General features: G+C 37.4%; 1 protein-coding gene across 2 annotated transcripts in view; it reads right to left on the bottom strand.

The window, feature by feature from the left end:
• Positions 1–2,232: 2,232 nt before the first annotated feature.
• Positions 2,233–22,322, bottom strand: part of LOC128702379 (whirlin) — a 1,352,782-nt gene continuing 1,332,692 nt past the window's right edge. For both annotated transcript variants that reach the window (XM_070099896.1, XM_070099897.1), the window contains 4 exons: positions 19,276–19,383; positions 13,108–13,215; positions 8,060–8,270; positions 2,233–7,795 (listed from right to left, as the gene is read on the bottom strand). In XM_070099896.1, the coding sequence (XP_069955997.1) occupies positions 7,650–7,795; positions 8,060–8,270; positions 13,108–13,215; positions 19,276–19,383 (573 nt within the window). In that variant the 3' untranslated portion in view covers positions 2,233–7,649. The remainder of the gene's footprint in view (positions 7,796–8,059; positions 8,271–13,107; positions 13,216–19,275; positions 19,384–22,322) is intronic.

Genomic DNA, 22,322 nt, shown 5'->3' with positions numbered 1-22,322 from the left:
GCGTTCCGCTTTACGGCGTTCCGCTAATACGGACATTTCAAATTATGACCAAAACTCACTATACGGCTCCCCCCACCTGACTTTCTAATACGGTCACCGTGCCCCACCCTGTTTGTTTACATTCTCCATGAGCTCAGTAAGCACTAAGTCTCTCCATTTTGTCTGGAAACTCCAAAATTTCAAATGTTTTTAAAAGTTATTTCATATTTTATATATACTCTGATAATTATACTTATGTATACCTGTACCTAAATAAACTTACATACATCGAGTCATTTAAATGTCGTATATTACGTTAATATACACATTTTCATTAATCCATCCATGATATTTTTTTCAAAATTATATAATAAACACGATGCATAACATATAAATAAGATAAATACACCCCACAGTAGAATAAATAAACAAATGTGAGATGTGAGCAGACGACTTGCACAAGTGGTGATAATAACAATACTGAGTCTCATTAAATGTCGTATATTACGGTAATATACACATTTTCATTAATCCATCCATGATATTTTTTTCAAAATCATATAATAAACACGATGCATAACATATAAATAAGATAAATACACCCCACAGTAGAATAAATAAACAAATGTGAGATGTCGTAGCAGACGACTTGCACAAGTGGTGATAATAACAATACCGAGTCTCATTAAATGTCGTATATTACGGTAATATACACATTTTCATTAATCCATCCATGATATTTTTTTCAAAATTATATAATAAACACGATACATAACATAAAAAGATGATAAATACACCCCACAATAGAATAAATAAACATAAATATAAGATGTGGGAGCCACATAACTTGTACAAGTGACGCCAAGAATAACATTTTCTCTAATCTAACATAAGAGTAAATGTGTTACTGGGGGTAACTGTAGAAAATTATTCCTTTCGTATGTATGTAAGTTTATTCAGGTATACACAAATACAGTTACATAGATTATCATACATAACAACATACGTGTAGAGAACCTAGGATAACCCAAAAAAGTCAGTGTGACTTATTTCCATTGCCTTCACTCAGAGCTTCATTTCTTCTCAAAATGATGTTACATGAGAATGGGAGTGTTCTTCTTTATTAATTCTACCGTATCAATGTAGAGACAACCTGTACACAATGTAACTTGTACACAAACCAGACGTGTACACTTCGTTTGTTTACAAAACTTACCTTCCCCTGGTTTGTTTACATAACTGCGCCTGCCCCCTCTCATGTATTCATTCTTTCTCTCTCTCATTTATTCGTTTTATCTCATTTACTTACTCCTGACCCTACATTAAGACTACAAATATTTTAAGGTAAGTAATGAGTGAACTGTATATACATTTTATCGCTCTGGGATGCTTAAATATCATAGAATAGTATGTGGGTGGGGTGGCCTGGTGAGGCTATTACAATACATACCACACTTGATTTCTTACAATAAATACTACTTGTCTCACCCTAGATTAAGACTATAAATATTTTAAGGTAAGTAATGAGTGCACTATGTGTGTATTGTACCTTTTTATTGTTTTTTGATGCCTGGTTCTATTGCTAACTTAATATATGTTAGTGTAAACTTGTTATCTAGTGTTTGTATGCATTTATAAGTGGAAAAAAAGGGTGTTCCACTTTACGGCGATTTCCGCTTTACGGCGGTAGCCTGGAACCTAACCCGCCGTATAAGTGGGGCCCTACTGTATATATATATGCAAAACAACCACTCTGAAAGAATAGAGAAATTCCAAGCGCTTTCGTGACTACTCACATTATCAAGGAACTATCATAGTTCCTTGATAATGTAAGTAGTCACGAAAGCGCTTGGAATTTCTCTATTCTTTCAGAGTGGTTGTTTTGCATATTCTGAAATCACCTGTTTACTGTGATCTTATTGCATATATATATATATATATATATATATATATATATATATATATATATATATATATATATATATATATATATATATATATATTACCTATTTCATAAATTTTGGATATTTCCTCATCTATGAACTCTTGACTACAAATACGTAAAGCTCTCAAAAACATTGATTAGAAAACAGACAGTTTAACTCTATCTTGATGTAAAGAATAATGGACATAGGAACAGTTATTTGTAGGTTTTCTCTATTCTTTCACAGTGGTTGTTTTGCATATACTATATATATATATATATATATATATATATATATATATATATATATATATATATATATATATATATATGTGAAAGCACAATCTTATTTAGTTATACCACAACACATACATACTTTCCCTTAACATTTCAGATTATTAAATGACTGACTACCATAAATAATCTTCGGTACTCAATAATGATGCTACATCCTTGGTAACTAACAAGAGTCACAGCCAGAATGAGTAGCCTGTTTTTGCTATATACCTAAGAAGAAATTATAAATTTTGGCTCTGGTGGCCTGGTGGTTAACGCTCTCGCTTCACACGGTGAGGGCCTGGGTTCGATTCCCAGCCAGAGTAGAAACATTGGACGTGTTTCTTTCCACCTGTTGTCTATGTTCCCCATCAGTAAAATGGGTACCTGGGTGTTAGTCGACTGGTGTGGGTCGCATCCTGGGACACTGACCTAAGGAGGCCTGGTCACAGACCGGGCCGCGGGGGCGTTGACCCCCGGAACTCTCTCCAGATCTCCAGAAACACCGTGGAACACCCTAAGAAAAGTGTGATTCTTTTATCAAAATTTAGTAACAACGTGAAAAATAAGGCCTGTCGGGTATGAATCTGCCACCTCATCTAACGCAAGCAATTTTGTAATTAATATTTTTTGTTTAGACATGACTTCTGGTAGATTCGAATTTGGGACTTTATAATCCCCTGGGCCAGATTCTAATCAGTTTATTATCTGAAAGGTAAAAGAAAATCAGAATCAGTGAAGCTTACTAAGGTTCCGTTTGCGCTCTGAATTGATTTTCACGACCTTCTCTTCACGTCTTACTTGAGTTTTCCCTAACATTCGAGAGCAGTTAGTATGGGTCAGTCTATCCTCAAAACCTCCGTATAAAGTGATGAAATCTAGTTAGCATCAATGAAAATCAGATTCATTTTAACGTGGTGGATGGAATGACTCCAGATACTGTGGGGTTTAGGAACTCTCAGGACTGGAGATCGACTCTTAACACTGTTATGCCTTAAAATAGTCTCTTACCAAGCCTTGCGAGTTATGACTTCAGCAACTGTTAAACGTTCTTTACTCATTGCTACTCACAACTTCATCAATCTGGCCATATGATTAATCAGACACTCCGCTGGCCCTCGACTGAATCTGTCAGGAAAACTTAAATTTTCAGGAATCGCTATTTGTTATAGTTTTTCATGCATAGTTTACCTCTTATTCAAGTTTTGTCTTCGTCGCTTCGTCTGTGACTATTATTTTTATGCAATTTTTGTTCAGAATGTTGCCATTTATTGATCAAAAATGTTCGAGTTGAACAAATTTACCATGAAATGAGAATTTCAATATTGAAATTAACAATTGGTTAGTGTCTGAGAGTGAGGTCTCATTTCATGGTCAGAAGTGATCAAATATTGATCTGATGTTGCATCCAGGATGCAACATTAGATTTCTATATAAAAGTTAGTTAAGCTACAGTTATGGCTACCCACACAAGAGTTCGTTGGAACACACTGCGGTTGAGTCGGTATAGCTGAGGACTTGCAATACAAGACCCTCCTAGGGTCGGTCCCCAGTACGCCTTATACAGAGGAGGTTACACATCATCTTCACACACTACACATCGTTAAAAATGTTACATCAAAATGTTCAGCACCTTGAAGTGATTCGTGGTTTTCTTAACAGTTATTTTCCATATCTGTACGGTAATAAGACTTAAGTCCTATATTTATACGGTGGTGAGAATTTAGCCTTATGTCTGCACAGACATGAGACTTTAGCTCTATGTCTGTACGATGGTAAGACTTCATTCACTCCCTTGTCTGTACGGTGATGAGAATGCAGTCCCTTATCTGTTTTGTGAATGGATTTCAGCCCCATGTATGTACGGTTATAAGACTTCAGCCTCATGTATAAACGGTGATAGGACTTCAGTCCCATGTATGTAAGGTGATAAGACTTTGGTCCTTTGTATGTACAGTAAAGAGAATTTATTCTGTAGACTCCACGGTGATAGAACTTTAGTCTCACGTCTCTTGTGTTTAAAGTCATGGCTTTCCAGGTCCATGATTGTATCGTGTTAGGACATGTCAACGCAATGACTTAATGTGCATTATCGCGTTGATGTTCTAATGTTATAAATTTATATAAAGTACCAGCGATGTCCAATAAAAGAAAAGAAATATTTATTGAATTATCCGAGTGTCACTCAAGATATTTTATTTGGTCTAAGGGAATTATGAGTCTGTTATAACACTGGCCACATCCTGGCAACTTCCTCTGTCAAATGGTAAGAAGGTATTTACAAGCTGGACACTTGCTGAGTCAACCGGTAAGAGGTCGGGCACAAGTTGGCCACTTACTGTGTTGTCTGGTGAGAGGGTAGCCACAAACTGGACAGTTACGTGTTGACTAGCGAGTGGTTAGTCACATAACTCAGTATTCGTTATGTCCATTAACATGCACGATGGATCGCATGCGTCTGTAGATAATGTTACTTTAACATTAACTTCACTGAATGTAGATCATCATGGTGTGTGCCAGTAAGAAATATAGATGAAGAAATTGGTGGTAGTGTCAGGGAAGTTGTCTTCTTCCTGTGATGAAACGTGAAGATACGAGGTTATTGGCTCTGCCTCAGCAGATTAAGAGATGAAATTCGCCATCGAAGAGGATAATCCCATAGTCCACATATGGCGCCATAAATGTAAACACAACGACGAGTTAAAGACAGCAGTGACACAGGGCTGATATCACAATTATTAAAAAAAAAAACTATTGCTGTGTTTCGACCATATATTTATACGTTTTCGGAAGTGTTGCCTAAAATAATAAGCACATGAAATAGTTGTTTTAATTTTGTTAGTAATAAAGTTACTGTCTTATGACTTTTATTTTCACCCTTAGATAAGGGTATGAACCAGTCTCTTTGAAGAATGTTATAGATGGTGACAAATTCTAACACTGAGCCACGATATGTATGTTACCTGATTACGAACAGAGACGTTCTTAAAATTACTTATATAGAGCAGCAGAGTCCTTTTAGAAACACGTTCCATACGAGATAAAGTTTAAAGGTATTTAGTTTGTCATGAGAAATGGAATAATATGTTCTGAATTGGGTCTTTGTCACAGGATGAGCCGCTCACTGGAGCTTCAGGTTATGTGACCGACGTCAGTTGGAACTCTAGTCCATCAGGTGAAATGGGGAAATTTCTTCCAAACGCGGGTTTTACTTGTATGATTACCTGTATAGGTCACTTAACAGATGCCTTTCATTGGCTTACCAGACCACCCCGCAAAGAAATTAATATATTGTAAAATGTACTGGGAAGTTTCCCGCTTAATTTAAAAGAGCAAATGATCACCACACTGTAGCATCCTGATGGTGGTATTTTGTATATCAGAGTATATATGAAAAATATTTAATTTTTCTTATGCATTACTACAAATAAGTGTACGTTTAGTAATATGCGACAGAGAATTTATTTTGCATATTTAAGGCAAGTCGTGTTCGTCACATTAAAAAAAATCCTTTCAAAAAATTATATATTAAAACCCTTTACCGGGCAGGTATATTGTAAGCAATAAAAACTGAAAAAATGCTAACGGTTACTCCCTAAAATTTGCTTCTGAAATGTAGGATAATCACATCGACCATACCGACTCACGAAAATCGACTTCAAATATCTCGGAGAAAGGGTTGTATCCGAACAATGGTAAAGCAATTCAGTACCTAGCAGGCCAGTGCTTTAACCACAAGACCACGAAGGCGACAGCAACAGTGTAGACCGAGAAAACTTTAATACTTTTCGTTTGCCATGCACGCTTGCCATATAAGCGTGCATTTAGACCCTGAAAAAGGCCAGATGCGAAAAATAACTGTGATTCTATATGATACATTGTAATGATATTTAGAAGATATTTCAACGATAGAAAATCTACTCCCCCCCCCCCCCACTTCCCCTATTATAAAATTAGTTCAACAAGATTTGCTCTAGGACCAACAACTGCTGCACTTTGCATATTTCAATAACAGCGTGTTACTTTGTGTATCTTTTGTGTCTCGTATTTCCAAAACCAAATGTAAATAATAAGCATTCGCAGTGGGAGTTCCGACCGTAGCAACCACTGGATGCTCCCCTCACACCCGACGATGCTTCACTCACTCCCGACGATGCTTCACTCACACCCGACGATGCTTCACTCACACCCGACGATGCTTCCCTCATACCCGACGATCATTACACATCTTCGTGTGATGGAAAACAAGTGTGTTGAGGTCCGTTATACAGTGACCAGGTTTCCCATCTGGTTGGATGGTTGGTTACTTGGGTTTAGAGCCTTTTGACTACGCTTCGGACAGGCTGCTTGTAACCTCTTCACAATCGGTCTGGGATACTTCGATCCCTAATATAAGAAATTAATTGCTCAGTAGATGTGTGACTCTTGGTGTGTATAGTCCTGTGTCTCCCATCTTTGTGAAATTTTCCAGTAATTTAATTTCAGTGCTATTGCTTGTTTTCCTATTAGTAATTATCCACAAGAAAACATTTAGTTGCGATATATTTTGTAGATTGCGAGTCATAGCCGATTATTTATTTATATTAATTGCTCTCGGCATGTTTTTTATTTATTTTCCTATAATGCCTTTCCATAGAGGAATTCATATAATTACATTAAAACACTGTGATGTTTATAAGAGTATATGCTACACTGAAAATTTTTGTTCTTACTGTCTTTTCTGCAGTTTAAAATGTTTTATTTGCATTTTCGAGTTTTAACTTTTGCAGCTTTCACCTTACGCGCAAATTTCAAAATTTTTTCTATAAAATATGCATTAATCATTATGAGTGTTTTAACAATGTTTACTGATTACCACTTAAACCATAGCTCCTGAAGCCTGGGTCAAGATAATCCACATTGTCCCAACGGGGCCGCATCTGCCGCAAGAAATACAACGGACTCCTGCGACACCCATGGGAGCTAGTCCACACACTTGTTGGAGTTTACCCAGGTGCTTACATTTTCACCACACCTGTAGAAACTCGTCCACACACCTGGCGGAGTTCGCCAACACATCTGATAGGGGTCGCTAGGTGATCACATCTTCCATCCAACTTGTCGGAGCTCGTCCAGATGTTTACCTCTTTCAGCACACTAACTGGAGCTCGCACAGGTGTTTACATTTTGCACCACACCTGTAGAAACTCAGCCCCACCCACCTGTAGGAGATCGGCGACACAGTTCGCCTAGGTGATCCCAAATTCCTGTCAACCTGCCCACCGGTTAACATCTTCAAACACACCTGCCGAAGCTTGCGCTAGTGTTTGTGTCTTTCACCACATTTGTCGGAGCTTACCACCTACACACCTGTTGGAGCTCTCCCAGGTGATCACATTTTTCAGGACGTCTGTCAGCTTTGTGAACACACCAGGGTTCCAAGTCTAGCTCACCTGAGGGTCCCCCTTTAGGACCCCCCTCACCCAGGTGCTCACATCTGTGAGAGAAGGGATATTGAGGAGCGGCGGACGTCTGCGGCAGTGGGTTTCCTTTCCACAACCATGAACTCCACCTCGGGTCTGGAGCGGCTCACCCAACACCCAGCGATCAGCCTAGCCGCCTCCTCATGGCTCTGGCCTGCAGGGAGGCAAAGGGATGAAGACAAAAGAAACAAATCAGTGTGCACATATATTTTTCTGTTAAGTTTAAAGCCAGGAATATGAAAAAACTAGTGATTTATGATCTTCCTATAGACCTCCTCTCGACCCGATTGTAATTGTTGAAATTGCAAAGTTAGTAAATGCTCAACGAGTTCGACAAATAATCTTATACAAAGGCTTAGAGAAAGAGAAACCGATGTAAAAGCAGACGGTGAAAGAGACATAATCAAGTTGAACCCACCGTCTAGTTTTTGACCATCCACAGCCAGGATAAGCTGGCCAACTCGAAGTCCTCCAGCCTCGAAGGCCGCTCCGTGTGCTGCGATATTGATGACCCTAGGAAGCTTCTGCTTGGTGTCTGCTCCACCCTCGATGGCGATGCCCAGGTTTGGTCGCGTCTTCTTCACCACGACCCGGAACCTGCCCAGGCTGTCGCTCACCACCAGCGAAGTCTGCAGATGAGAGCACTCAGTAAATATAGACTAGAGAATAAGAAACTTTTGTACAGTTGAGAAAGTATCTGGTAATAAAAGTTCCGTACTGTACAAAAGTGGTTTTTTTTCCACAGCTTGTCAGTATTAACATACCAGTTATAACCAATATACATGACCTGACCACCTGACTCTGCACGCTGAGAGTGGGAGTGTAGTGAAAATTTGGTCTGGTCATATTTCAAGCAAAATTTTATGAGTGACGTGTCAGGAATAGCTGAAATTACTCACAAATTATATTAATCGAATCACGTTTCATAAAAATTAGTTTTGATTTTAATATGAATATTTGTTCAGAGTTATATGTACCTGGAGGGTGTTCCGGGTGTCAACACCCCCGTGGCCCAGTCCTTGACCAGGCCTCCCGGTGGATCAGGGCCTGATCAACCAGGCTGATGCACGTAATCCGGCTTACGAACCACAGCCAGGCTGTTCGGGTACTGGCTTTAGATGTATGTCCAGCTCCCTCTTAAGGCAGTGAGGGGTCTATTGGTAATCCCCCCTATACCTGGTGGGAGGCTGTTGTGCCTGTTGGAAAGGCTAGATTCATTTATAATAAACAACTGCTGTTTATTACAACTGAGTTCATTAGCGATGTGGCCTTGATGGGAGGGGGGGGGGTAAGACTAGAACTACTGTTAAAACTCCTGGGCCGAGGGAAGGAGTTCAGCTGGGTGACAGTTGGTGCCTCTAACGGAATATAATACTGTAAGTATTAGCTCTGATTCTTTCCTCTTAGAAGTCCTGTGGTGAAAATGGTAGAGCATCTGACAGTCAACTTAAAGACCGCTTTTCGTGCATATATATATATATATATATATATATATATATATATATATATATATATATATATATATATATATATATATATATATATATATATCAATAACAACACTTCACTAACCAAGGACTCGAACCTATGCAGCTTTGGCCTGCCTCATGGTGGGCGAAAATGCATGACGCCCCTAATCCACTGGACCATACGATCCTTAAGAGTAGGGCATCCAGCGGAACTGGATGTTGTACTCCCTACCCAAGGACACACGATAGTGTGGATGACTAAGCTATTTTCATTCTAGCATTTTATATTATTGTGACCACGAACGAGTGGTATTGATCAATAACACCACCATCGTGTGTCCTTGGGTAGGGAGTACAACATCCAGTTCCGCTGGATGCCCTACTATTAAGGATCGTATGGTCCAGTGTATTAGGGCGTCATGTGTTTTCGCCCACCATGAGGCAGGCCAAAGCAGCATGGGTTCGAGTCCTTGGCTAGTGCAGTGTTGTTATTGATCAATGATATATATATATATATATATATATATATATATATATATATATATATATATATATATATATATATATATATATATAACAAGTCGGCCGTCTCCCATCGAGGCAGGGTGACCCAAAAAAGAAAGAAAATCCCCAAAAAGAAAATACTTTCATCATTCAACACTTTCACCTCACTCACACATAATCACTGTTTTTGCAGTGGTGCCCAGAACAAAACAGCTTAGAAGCATATACCTATAAAGATACACAACTGCTAATATCCCGAACCCCTCCTTTAGAGTGCAGGCATTGTACTTCCCATTTCCAGGACTCAAGTCCGGCTATATAAAAATAACCGGTTTCCCTGAATCCCTTCACTAAATATTACCCTTCTCACACTCCAATAGATCGTCAGGTCCCAAAAACCATTCGTCTCCATTCACTCCTATATAACACGCTCATGCACGCTTGCTGTAAGTCCAAGCCCCTCGCCCACAAAACCTCCTTTACCCTCTCCCTCCAACCTTTTCGAGGACTACCTCTACCCCGCCTTCATTACTCTACAGATTTATACGCTCTCCATGTCATTCTACTTTGATCCATTCACTCTAAATGACCAAACCACCTCAACAACCCCTCTTCAGCCCTCTAATACTTTTATTAACTCCACACCTTCTCCTAATTTCCACACTCCGAATTTTCTGCATAATATTTACACCACACATTGCCCTTAGACAGGACATTTCCACTGCCTCCAACCGCCTCCTCGCTGCTGCATTCACAACCCAAGCTTCACACCCATATAAGAGTGTTGGTACTACTATACTTTCATACATTCCCTTCTTTGCCTCCATAGATAACGTTTTTTGTCTCCACATATACCTCAACGCACCACTCACCTTTTTTCCCTCATAAATTCTATGATTAACCTCATCCTTCATAAATCCATCTGCCGACACGTCAACTCCCAAGTATCTGAAAACATTCACTTCTTCCATACTCCTCCTCCCCAATTTGATATCCAATTTTTCTTTTTCCAAATCATTTGATACCCTCATCACCTTACTCTTTTCAATGTTCACTTTCAACTTTCTACCTTTACACACACACTCCCAAACTCATCCACTAACCTTTGCAATTTTTCTTTAGAATCTCCCATAAGCACAGTATCATCAGCAAAAAGCAACTGTGTCAATTCCCATTTTGTATTTGCTTCCCCATAATTTAATCCCGCCCCTCTCCCGAACACCCTAGCATTTACTTCTTTTACAGCCCCATTTATAAATATATTAAACAACCATGGTGACGTTACACATCCCTAAGACCTACTTTTACCGGGAAGTAGTCTCCCTCTCTTCTACACACCCTAACCTGAGCTTCACTATCCTCATAAAAACTCTTTACAGCATTTAGTAACTTACCACCTATTCCATATACTTGCAACATCTGCCACATTGCTCCCCTATCCACTCTATCAGATGCCTTTTCTAAATCCATAAATGCAATAAAAACTTCCCTACCTTTATCTAAATACTGTCCACATACATGCCTCAATATAAATACTTGATCTACACATCCCCTACCCACTCTGAAACCTCCCTGCTCATCCGCAATCTTACGTTCTGTCTTACCTCTAATTCTTTCGTACACTTTTCCTGGTATACTCAGTAAACTTATTCCTCTATAATTTTTACAATCTCTTTTGTCCCCTTCCCTTTATATAAAGGGACTATACATGCTCTCTGCCAATCCCTACGTACCTTACCCCGTTTCATACATTTATTAAACAAAAATACCAACCACTCCAACAGTATATCCCCCCTGCTTTTAACATTTCTGTCATGATCCCGTCAGTTCCAGTTGCTTTACCCCCTTTCATTCTACGTAATGCCTCACGCACCTCCCCCAAACTCACATCCTGTTCTTCTTCACTCCAAAAAGATGGTATACCTCCATGGCCAGTGCATGAAATTACCGCTTTCCTTTCTTCGTCGACATTTAAAAGTTCCTCAAAATATTCTCGCCATCTACCCAAAACCTCCATCTCCCCATCTACTAACTCCCCTACTTTGTTTTTAACTGACAAATCCATTCGTTCTCGGGGCTTTCTTAACTTGTTTAACTCCAAAAAATTTTCTTATTTTCATTAAAATTTTTTGACAGTGCCTCTCCCACTCTATCATCTGCTCTCCTTTTGTAATCTCTCACCACTCTCTTCACCTTTCTTTTACTCTCCATATACTCTACTCTTCTTATAACACTTCTGCTTTGTAAAAACCTCCCATAAGCTACCTTTTTCTCTTTTATCACACCCTTCACCCATCTACCTCTTACTTGAACTGTAGCTACAACTAAATGATCCGATATATCAGTTGTCCCTCTATAAACGTGTACATCCTGGAGCCTACCCATCAACCTTTTATCCACCAATATATAATCTAACAAACTACTTTCATTATGTGCTATATGACACCTTGTATATTTATTTATCCTCTTCTTCATAAAATATGTATTACTTATTACCAAACCTCTTTCTACACATAGCTCAATTAAAGGCTCCCCATTTTCATTTACCCTTGGCACCCCAAATTTACCTACTACTCCCTCCACAACAGTTTTGCCCACTTTAGCATTGAAATCCCTAACCACCATTACTCTTACACTTGGTTCAAAACTCCCCACGCATTCACTCAACATTTCCCAAAATCTCTCTCTCTCCTCTACACTTCTGTGTTCTCCAGGTGCATATACGCTTACTATAACCCACTTTTCACATCCAACCTTTATTTTACTCCTCATAATCCTTGAATTAATACATGTGTAGTCCTTCTTTTCCTGCCATAACTTATCCTTCAACATTATTGCTACTCCTTCTTTAGCTTTAACTCTATTTGAAACCCCTGACCTATTCCCATTTATTCCTCTCCACTGAAACTCTCCCACCCCCATCAGCTTTGTTTCACTTAAAGCCAGGACATCCAGTTCCTTCTCATTCATAACATCTACAATCATCTCTTTCTTATCATTTGCACAACATCCACGCACATTCAGACTTCCCACTTTGACAATTTTCTTCTTCTTATTCTTTTTAGTAATTACAGGAAAAGGGGTTACTAGCCCATTGTTCCCGGAATTTTAGTTGACTTTTACAACACGCATGGCTTACGGAGGAAAGATTCTTATTCCACTTCCCCATGGATATAAAAGGAAAAGTAATAAAACCAAGAACTATTAAGAATAAAATCAAAGAAAACTCAGATAAGTGTGTATAAATAAACATGTACATGTATGTGTAGTGTGACCTAAGTGTAAGTAGAAGTAGTAAGACGTACCTGTAATCTTGCATATTTATGAGACAGACAAAAGACACCAGCAATCCTACCATCATGTAAAACAATATATATATATATATATATATATATATATATATATATATATATATATATATATATATATATATATATATATATATATATATATTATTGTTGGGCTCCACATAATTATTTTAAGAGAAACTCACCCGTCTGCTGCCACAAGTGTAAGGTGTGTGGGACTCCTCACGTTCCTCACTGGCTGAACGTCTCCCACTTGGCGAGGACGGTGCTGTAGCAGCGCTGTTGAAACACACCTGTAACAGGAACACTTTGAGTACGTAAACACCTGTTTTTTTAATTCATGTGCATATAATTTACTATTTTGTTATGCTTGGAATAGAGATCTGATAGACAATTTATTCACAAGATTAAAATTAGTGACGGAATTCCTATTATTTTTAGCTAATAATTTAAAAAATTATTCAGTATCACACTTTTAATTATAAATATATTTAGCATGGATAGTTGGTGATCAATAAAATTTGTGAATGTTAAAAGTTTGTGCATCAGTAGTTAATACCAACACCTAGGTATTTACTAGACAACTTGCAGATGGTATCAGGTACTGTCGGACTAGTGACTCGGTCTACGACTAAACTTCCTGATCAATAAATCTGTTTTTGTTAGCTTCACATACTATGACAGACACAATAAGGATTTTTGAGCCTAAGACGTTCTCTCTTGCAGATATATAATAATTCAAGTGTAATTCAGCTTACATTACACTCGTAATTCTCCTTACAATATAATGGTTTAACTTTAACATGATATTTTATCAAATGAAACAATAATAGCACTATAGAACATGGGAAAATATCACTGATGTTTTTAATGAAAAGGCACCAAAATTCTAATGAAAATATCATCTTGTTTTATTATTTAGACTGAAATACAAGATATATTTAAGATGCATAAATAACATGATAATTCCCATGGGATTATCAAAACTATTATCCAGAGGGCTGAGGAGTAGTTGTTGAGGTGGTTCGGACATGTAGAGAGAATGGAACAAAACAGAGTGACTTCGAGAGTGTATAAATCTGTAGTGGAGGGAAGGCGGGGTAGGAGTTGGCTTAGGAAGGTTACAGGGATTGGGTAAAGGGGGTTTTGTGTGCAAGGGGCTTGGAATTAAAGCAAGCATGCGCAAACTTGTTAGATAGGAGCGAATGGAGACAAATGGTTTTTAGGATTTGACGTGCTGTTGGATTGTAAGCAAAGCAACATTTATGAAGGGATTCAGGGAAACCGGCAGGCCGGACTTGAGCCCTGGAGATGGGAAGTACAGTGTCTGCACTCTGAAGGAGGGGTGTTAATCTTACAGTTTTATAAACTGTAGTGTAAAGCATCCTTCTGGCAAGACAGTGATGGAGTGAATGACGATGAAAGTTTTTTTTTCGGGCCACCCTGCCTTGGTGGGAAACGGCCGGTGTGTTAATAAACAAAAAAAAAATTCCTATGAATCAATTTAACTAAATTGATAACCTTCTGTAACCTACTAAACCAAAGAGATTAGTGGTTGATCATCTTGTGTGTGTTTGCAAGACGGTGGTTTTCTTTCTTGTGATTACCTGGAGGCAGCACATGTCAGATCTTCAGTTGTCATTTCTCTCTTGAGAATCCTGAATCTTCGAAATATTATCATTCACATAAAAAAAATTGCAAATATATTTCATAAGCCCTCAGTTGTTCCCAGTTACTTCTCTACTATTAAAATTTTAACCTTCTTTTGATTGCTTCGAGATCCGAGAGAAGTATCCTTTCTATCACGTAACATCAGCTCCCTATGTATTAAATCATGTAATAGGCCAAGAAACAGTACCTCAAAATCTTCAATAGACAGACATACACAGTAGCATCTAATGGTTATAATTATAACCATAATTTTTAAAGGAGTAGATCGGAAAGTCATATGACCAAAAACTCCGTCTGCTGGTCATCATGTGACTAAGACCAGCACCACGAAGCACTCGTCATTTTCCTGACAAACCTACCTAACCTAGCTTAATCTTCAATAGGCATAAGTGCTTCTGTTTCACTCCCTCAAGACACCTAATAACCCGCTTAAGAGAAATACGAACTGCAAATTAACACATGCAAGATGCGCATAAGACGTATCACTTGCTGAAACCTTGTCGAAAATATTCGTAGACTCAAATGTACTATCTGATGGCCTGAAAACCATAGAGTCAGGCTTGCATGGGTTGTTGGGTTCCTTATTATATCACAGAAGTTAATAGACCATAATGGAATTTACACTGTGTACTATATAAGTGGCAATGCGAGAGAATAAAATTGTTAATAGTTATCAATAAATGTTTAAGTCAAGCAAACTTTTTCACTTTTATTCTGTAGTTCTTTGGCAGAAAGTATTATCTCCGTGTTTTCCGGTATATAAGAGCATAAGGGCGCTTGTTTTTACAATAAAAAATCTTGGAAAATCACCCTGGCTACAAAATTCAACACTTAAATAATATGCATACGTGTATAGTTGAACAAATTAATTTCTGTACATACGTGTATGTTTAATGAAAATGTGTTCTCGCGTAAATCCCTCACAGAATCAATGGAATTCGTGTAATAACCGGAAAATAACTCGTCTGGTAGGCTTCAAATTTTCACCACTGGTGTTGTTTCCCCAACACTGGAGTTGCGCTCATATTGTTTGGCAAAAGTCCGTTTGTCAACTTTGTTAATAAAAGTTAACATTTTTTATTCAATAACTTCGAAGTGCTTCTTCTAAATGGCTTCAAAACGTTATTACTGATAAATTCTACAAGAAGGATGATACCCAATAAATCTAATCAGGTGTAAATTTGAGGTTTTACTGAAATAGTTCAATAAAACTTGGAATCAATAAGAGAGGCACCTGTCGAATTTGTAAATCATTTATTTACATAACCTGGAATGAAAACTGAGACACATGTGCAGCATCTGGGTATCTTTATTATAGACGTTTCGCCATCCGGTGGCTTTATCAATGCAGATTCTAGGACAAATTTGAAGACAGTAGAACTATATACAAAAGATGAGGTAATCAGTCCCTCAGCCTTGGAGTCAGTGTGAAGAGCACACCACGGCTACTACAACTACAACTTATCCCTTTGGATATGACCTAGTTCCACTGGGGAATCACGCCTGCCAGTGACTATGCCCTCGTCTGCTACCCGTCCCAGTCCACCTGACGTTAGTATATAAGCGCCAGGCTCCTTGCCTGTGCTCCAGAATCTTCACAACTACGGTACTCTTCACACCAACTCCACGGCTGAGGGACTGATTACCTCATCTTTTGTACATAGTTCTACTGTCTTCAAATTATGTCCTAGAATCTGTATTGATAAAGCCAATGGATGGCGAAACGTCTACAATAAAGATACCCAGATGCTGCACTTGTGTCTCAGCTTTCATCTTGTTAGTATTGTATACCATTCTTGTATAACCTGGAATGGTTGGAATCACATCAATAACATGGAAACGATTTTCCTAACTGGCTTTAAAGTTTTACCATTGGTGAACTTCAATATAACACACCTTGTTATTTACTTCGAACTGTTTAATTTTCATTTTGCCCTTTTTTATGAAGAAACTCGCGTATTAGCTAGTGTGTCACAATAAGAAATATATGTATGTATTAATATTGGGATGTGAGAGTGCCAAATTGTTATTTTTTTTGCCAGTGTTACCAAACCTGATTTTTAAAAAATAATCAAAATCAATTTTTTTCCTAACAGAATTTATCAGAATTTTAATGATTTTTAAAATTAATCAAAATCAATTTTTTTTCTAACAGAATTTAACAGATTTTTAAATACAATGAACGAGAGAAACGAAAACTTGAAAAAAAAAAATAAATAAATAAAATCCGCGGTTCTATGTTTTTATATTTAACGAGGAGAAACCTTCCTATTTTTTTCGGAAAACTTTCACCATTATTTTCTTTTGCTTTCTCAAAAATTGTCTTTTATTATTCGAGAACGACTTATTTGACCATCACGCGTGGGTGACCTGTGCCCACTGCTACATAGGTCATTCCCAAATATTGTTTTCCAGTTATAGGTTGGAAAAAGGTTGGTATATTTAATGATATATATATGTAGGTGACATTTTACCCCTTTAAATCTCGAAAAGATATATTATTACGAACCTTACTGCATTTTTATTTTGCCTTGAAGCTGGTGAGGGGCTCTTGATCCTAGGAACTGGACTTATCTATCTCTTGCTTAGATCGTATTTCAAGGCCTCTCATTACACATGAGCTATATGACCCTTACGGGTTTAATGGTTTTCTCTGATGCAATGCATGAAACGGATGAAACGTTTCATGGGTTTAGGATGTCTAGGCATAAATTTTATTAGATTTTGCGTAAAACCTGCAAAATGCTACTTCTGGTCGGCTTTAAACTTTCGGTGTTGATGTTCCTTCCCTCCAAGGAAGAAATTATCTTGATATTAGGTTGTACAAGTTATCTTGTGTTAATTTTATTAGACAAATTGGTTTCTGTGAAATAATTAATGTCTCTTCTGATCAGAAATAGATCAGTGTTTTATACTGATTATCCTGAATAAAGTCAACTTAATGTTATTTTTGTGTATCTTTGACATCTGTGTGCCCTCAACATCTGTGTGCCCTCAACATCTGTGTGCCCTCAAGACTATTGTTGAAAATTTATGTACGCTAATCTTATACTAAACTTAAAAACTGGTGAATAGCAAAATGGTATAAAAAACTGGTCTGGAAAGGTCCCAATTTAGTTTTTTTGTAAGACATTTGAAAAATGTTATTTAACTTCAACCCTTCTATGCTAACTTGATAATGCAACTACTGAGGGATTTTATGTGTATTTTGTTTGTGTATTTAAGGATATTGGATTCAAGAATCTCTAATGGTTATAATCATAACCATATTTTTTAAACGAGTGGGCTGGTAAGCCAGCGGAAGTCCTCGGTCAGATGACCAAAAACTCCAGCTGAAAGTCATCATGACTTAAGACCCGCGTCTGGAAACGCTTGTCCTGTTTCCTGACAAATCTTACTTAACCTAACATAAGGATACTGGTCTCGAGCATCTGTTTGAGTAATCGGAATTTGATTTGGGTTGTATATGCCCTAATTTACTAATTTATTCAAGAAATTTGAATGTTTTCGTATGATTAGTGAATTACTATTTTCAATGTTTATATTCATTTGCATCATCACTTCAGGCAGCTCTCTGTACTACTCGCGCGTGCACTGAGGCCCAGGAGGTCTGGTGTTACAGAATATAGGGATACCATTTTAAGGACCACCCTGTGACCGAAATACATCTATTTATGAACACTTAGAACGAATACTTACGAAAACGTAACAAGGCTTTCATGTAAACGTAGCACCCCAGTATTAACACGTTAAAGATGACTCTCACATGGATACTTTGGCTATGGCACGGATACCATTACATTTAAAAATGGCGAGTCGAGACCTGCCTAATAACAACGAGAGCCTTTCTATGTGCAAGATACTCCAGTGCTGAAGAATTAAAGGTGATTAGGAGAGGTGTTCTCCAGTTAATGATGAGGCACCAATAATCTATACTTTTTTTACATTGCTAGAAAAATAATAAACATGTACAAACACAGCTTAAAACTATAATTATGTTTTTTCGTAAGATGCATCAATGTTTGTAGATGGTTTTAAGAAGCAGCCTCAAGTTATAGCATCAAGAAAAACAAATCAGTGTATTTTAACAATTTGCAAATTTGCACTGTCACAGTCTAATAAATTCTAAGCATTCCTTTAAGCAGGATACACCGTGTTCAAAGTTTGAAGCCAGTCAAATGAAACGTTCTAGAGCAATTGCATGAAAACTTGGAATCCTCGACTATAAAAGCCAGAGTAAAAGGAAATACTCAAGAACCAGATTTGATAAAGAAAAAATATACATGAGTTGTATCATGCAAGTCCAGACGAACACACAAGTAGAGGAGGCATGACACTCCAAGAAGTTGAATGAGTGAAGATTGAAATGTATCACTTAGGAACTGAAAACCTGCTTGAGACACCGAGAAATCAGGAAATAGTTCTGTATGACTTACCGAGGATCTACACAGAGCGATATGTTCCATCAATAAAAGATCCTTTTGCAATATTTCTTCATTTCTGTCTACAGCAAACTATTTGGATTCTACACCCAAATATACACACAAGCATCTTCCTTATGTTTGCCATCACCTCCCATAATTCCTGCGCTTCCCAACACCTGCCTTTATTCCCCTTCATAAATACTCTCCCCACCTCGGACATCTGCTTTCACCTGCCCCCCAACACCGGTTGATACTGACCCGTCTGCTGCCACATGTGTAAGGTGCGTGGGACTCCTCCCGCTCCTCACTGGCTGATCGTCTCCCACTGGGCGAGGACGGTGCTGTTGCAGCACTGTTGAAGCATACCTGTAAAAAAACGACCTGTTAATACCTAAAGGTCTCCAGCAATACAAACGCATAGTGTTAAAACTCCCGTTAGTAGCTTAAACATTTTAAATGAAGGAGTCCCAGAACTCTAGTTATGCAACATGAAACGAAATAGCTTATGTTTCTTGCTGAATATTGTAAACAACTCTTAGTTAACAGTAAAACGCACTTTTGTTTAGCATTCTTGTACCTGAGGAGGGATAATTGTCAGTATTATATGAGATACGTAAATGAGAATTCACATGTATGTGTTAATGCACACTAAGATTGAATAGGTACGTGGTAGTTACTCCCTCTCAATAAAAAAAACTGCAGACCTACTGGAATTATTCAATCGTTAAGCAGAAGAATTATAAGACTGAGATATCACCTCACATATGGCCTAACACCTGATTTAGCATACTGAGCATGAGGGTGAAGCTAAAATTTTGTCAGGTCATATGTCAAGTAAAATTTATGAATGACATGTCATGGATTAAATTCCTAACAAATTCTGTAAATTATAAATGAATCTAATTTATATAACCCTGAACTAATATTCATAATAAAATTAATATTATTTTAATGAAACTTTATTCGATTATATTTCTCTCAACCATGGACTTGTTTGAAATAGCTATGAACCATTTCATTTTTTACTTAAATAGTTTAGCTCTTTCCATAATGTTTACTCTAAAGTTTAAACAAAATAACTCATTGCCTCTTTTAGATTAAAGATAACTATGGATATGAGCATTTACAGTCCAGAGTTCATAGACGACGAAATTTTGAAGATGTATCTAAAAAAGTAATTGACAAATTTTTCAAAACTGCAATTAATACATTTTAGAATTAGGAAAAAGACAAACATTCAACCAAGAATGTGCTGGTTGCACCTTGATATCCCTCTACTTATGAATTTTAAAGTCAGAGTTGTTTTTAAAAATCTATATACAGTAAAAAAAGCTGACGAAGAATTTCCCCAAAAATGCTGATGACTCTCTATACGATTCACTGTAAAAAATTCAGTATAGTCTAATACTGTCAGAAGGATCAGGGTTGTCACTACAGGGATGCACAAAATAGTGACAGAAATTGATAGGATGGGCAGGGGCAGATTGTTCGAGAGGAGGCAAATGGGTATACAAGGGCAGAGCCGGAAGTTAATTAAAACAAAGATGAACCAAAGGGTTGTTAGATCACAGTTCTTAAACCTTAGAGCGACTAGGAAATAAAATAACCTAGACAACATAGTGATTATGGCAGGAGCTATACATAGCCTTAAGAACTGGTATGATAGAGCTCACGCAGCCAGGAGAGTGAGAACCAAATAACAGCCAGTGAAGAGGCAGAACAAGGACTTGATAATCAAAATTGACAACTATGTACAGGTAATTATTCACACACACACACACACACACACACACACACACTGTCACAAACAAACAAGGATGATGGAGGAAAACAGATTTAAACAGACCGGAAACTAGTAAGGCATTAGGATCACACAGCCAGGCAGACACGCACGAATGCTCGTAATTTCAGAATGCTATGTACGTGAATACACTCAAGGACACTGTCAGGACTACTTGAACCTGTGTATCACACATCTCACATGATTATGTGAAGGTAGTGGTGGTCATTGACCCATCTGAAGTACCTAGTTATTCATTGATATATACAAACATAGTCATGTATTTATATATATAATGTTTCACCTGAACATTTCTAAGAAAGTCTATGAACAGTGAAGATTTACTAAGCTCTGGCTTCAGGTTAGGTACATATGAAAATTCCGACCATCTAAGATCGAGTGAATTAGAGCATTTAGTCAAGATTTTAAATTAATTGGAGTTTAAAGGGTGATTTAAAGCAAATGAATATTCGTGAATTTTAGAGCGGGATGGGTGAGTTAAAGGGAGATTTGTTCTGAGACTCGGCTTTATGCTCGCATATCCTGGTCTGGAAATTTCGTGACGAACTGCCAATATACTGCAACGAACATTTGGGACATTTATAGTTACATACAATATTTGAACATAAAGGTGTAGGGAGTCTGTTCAAAAATGAACCAACAGTTAAAGAATTAGTAAAGACAAAACGAAAAGAAATTTGAGAATAAAGTTCAGACATTAAGGCTGATAGTTTCTTGGGGTAAAATTAACATATCTATAATAAGGAAATCTAATATATTTAATATCTCTGGACACTTTATACACTGGCTTAAAGGGTTTAAACCAACTATCCAAGTACGTCCTTGCTATATACTTAATAATATATAAGTGGCAACATTATTTAGAAAGAACTTATTGTATTCAGTTCCAAATTAAAGTTCATTCAGCTGGAAGAAAGTAAGAAACCTTGATGACTTAAAGTTTTAATAACATTAAATTTAAACTTGACAGTCAACAAGCCAACTTATTTCAAGAAAGTACAGAAAAGAATTAGTGTGTGAGACCAGGAGGAGAATCCATTGCAACACCATAATTAACCTGCTTGTAGAGTCTATCATTGCAACACTATCATCAACCTGCTTATAGAATCTATCATTGCAATACCATCATCATCCTGCTTATAGAATCTATCATTGCAACACCGTCATCAATCTGCTTATAAAGTCTATAATTGCAATACTATCATCAACCTGCTTGTAGATTCTATCATTGCAACACCATCATCAACCTGCTTATTAAGTGTATCATTGTAAAACCATGAACCTGCTCATAGAGTCTTTCACTGTACATGAAACTAGAATCATGAACGGACAATTTCAACTTTTTCCTGTTAAAACCCTCTATTAATTCAGATTTAACAAGTAAAGAATTAACACATAAGGTTTCTGTCTCTAATAAATATACATTAGTAAAAAAAAAACAATTTCAATAGTACAAAATAGTAAAGCTTTGCGTTGTAGGAGGCCAACTGGTCCACAGTTATAA

This window comes from Cherax quadricarinatus, chromosome 70 (genome assembly GCF_038502225.1).
Source record: "Cherax quadricarinatus isolate ZL_2023a chromosome 70, ASM3850222v1, whole genome shotgun sequence".
Lineage (NCBI taxonomy): Eukaryota > Metazoa > Arthropoda > Malacostraca > Decapoda > Parastacidae > Cherax > Cherax quadricarinatus.
This window is presented reverse-complemented; position numbering and strand designations above follow the sequence as displayed.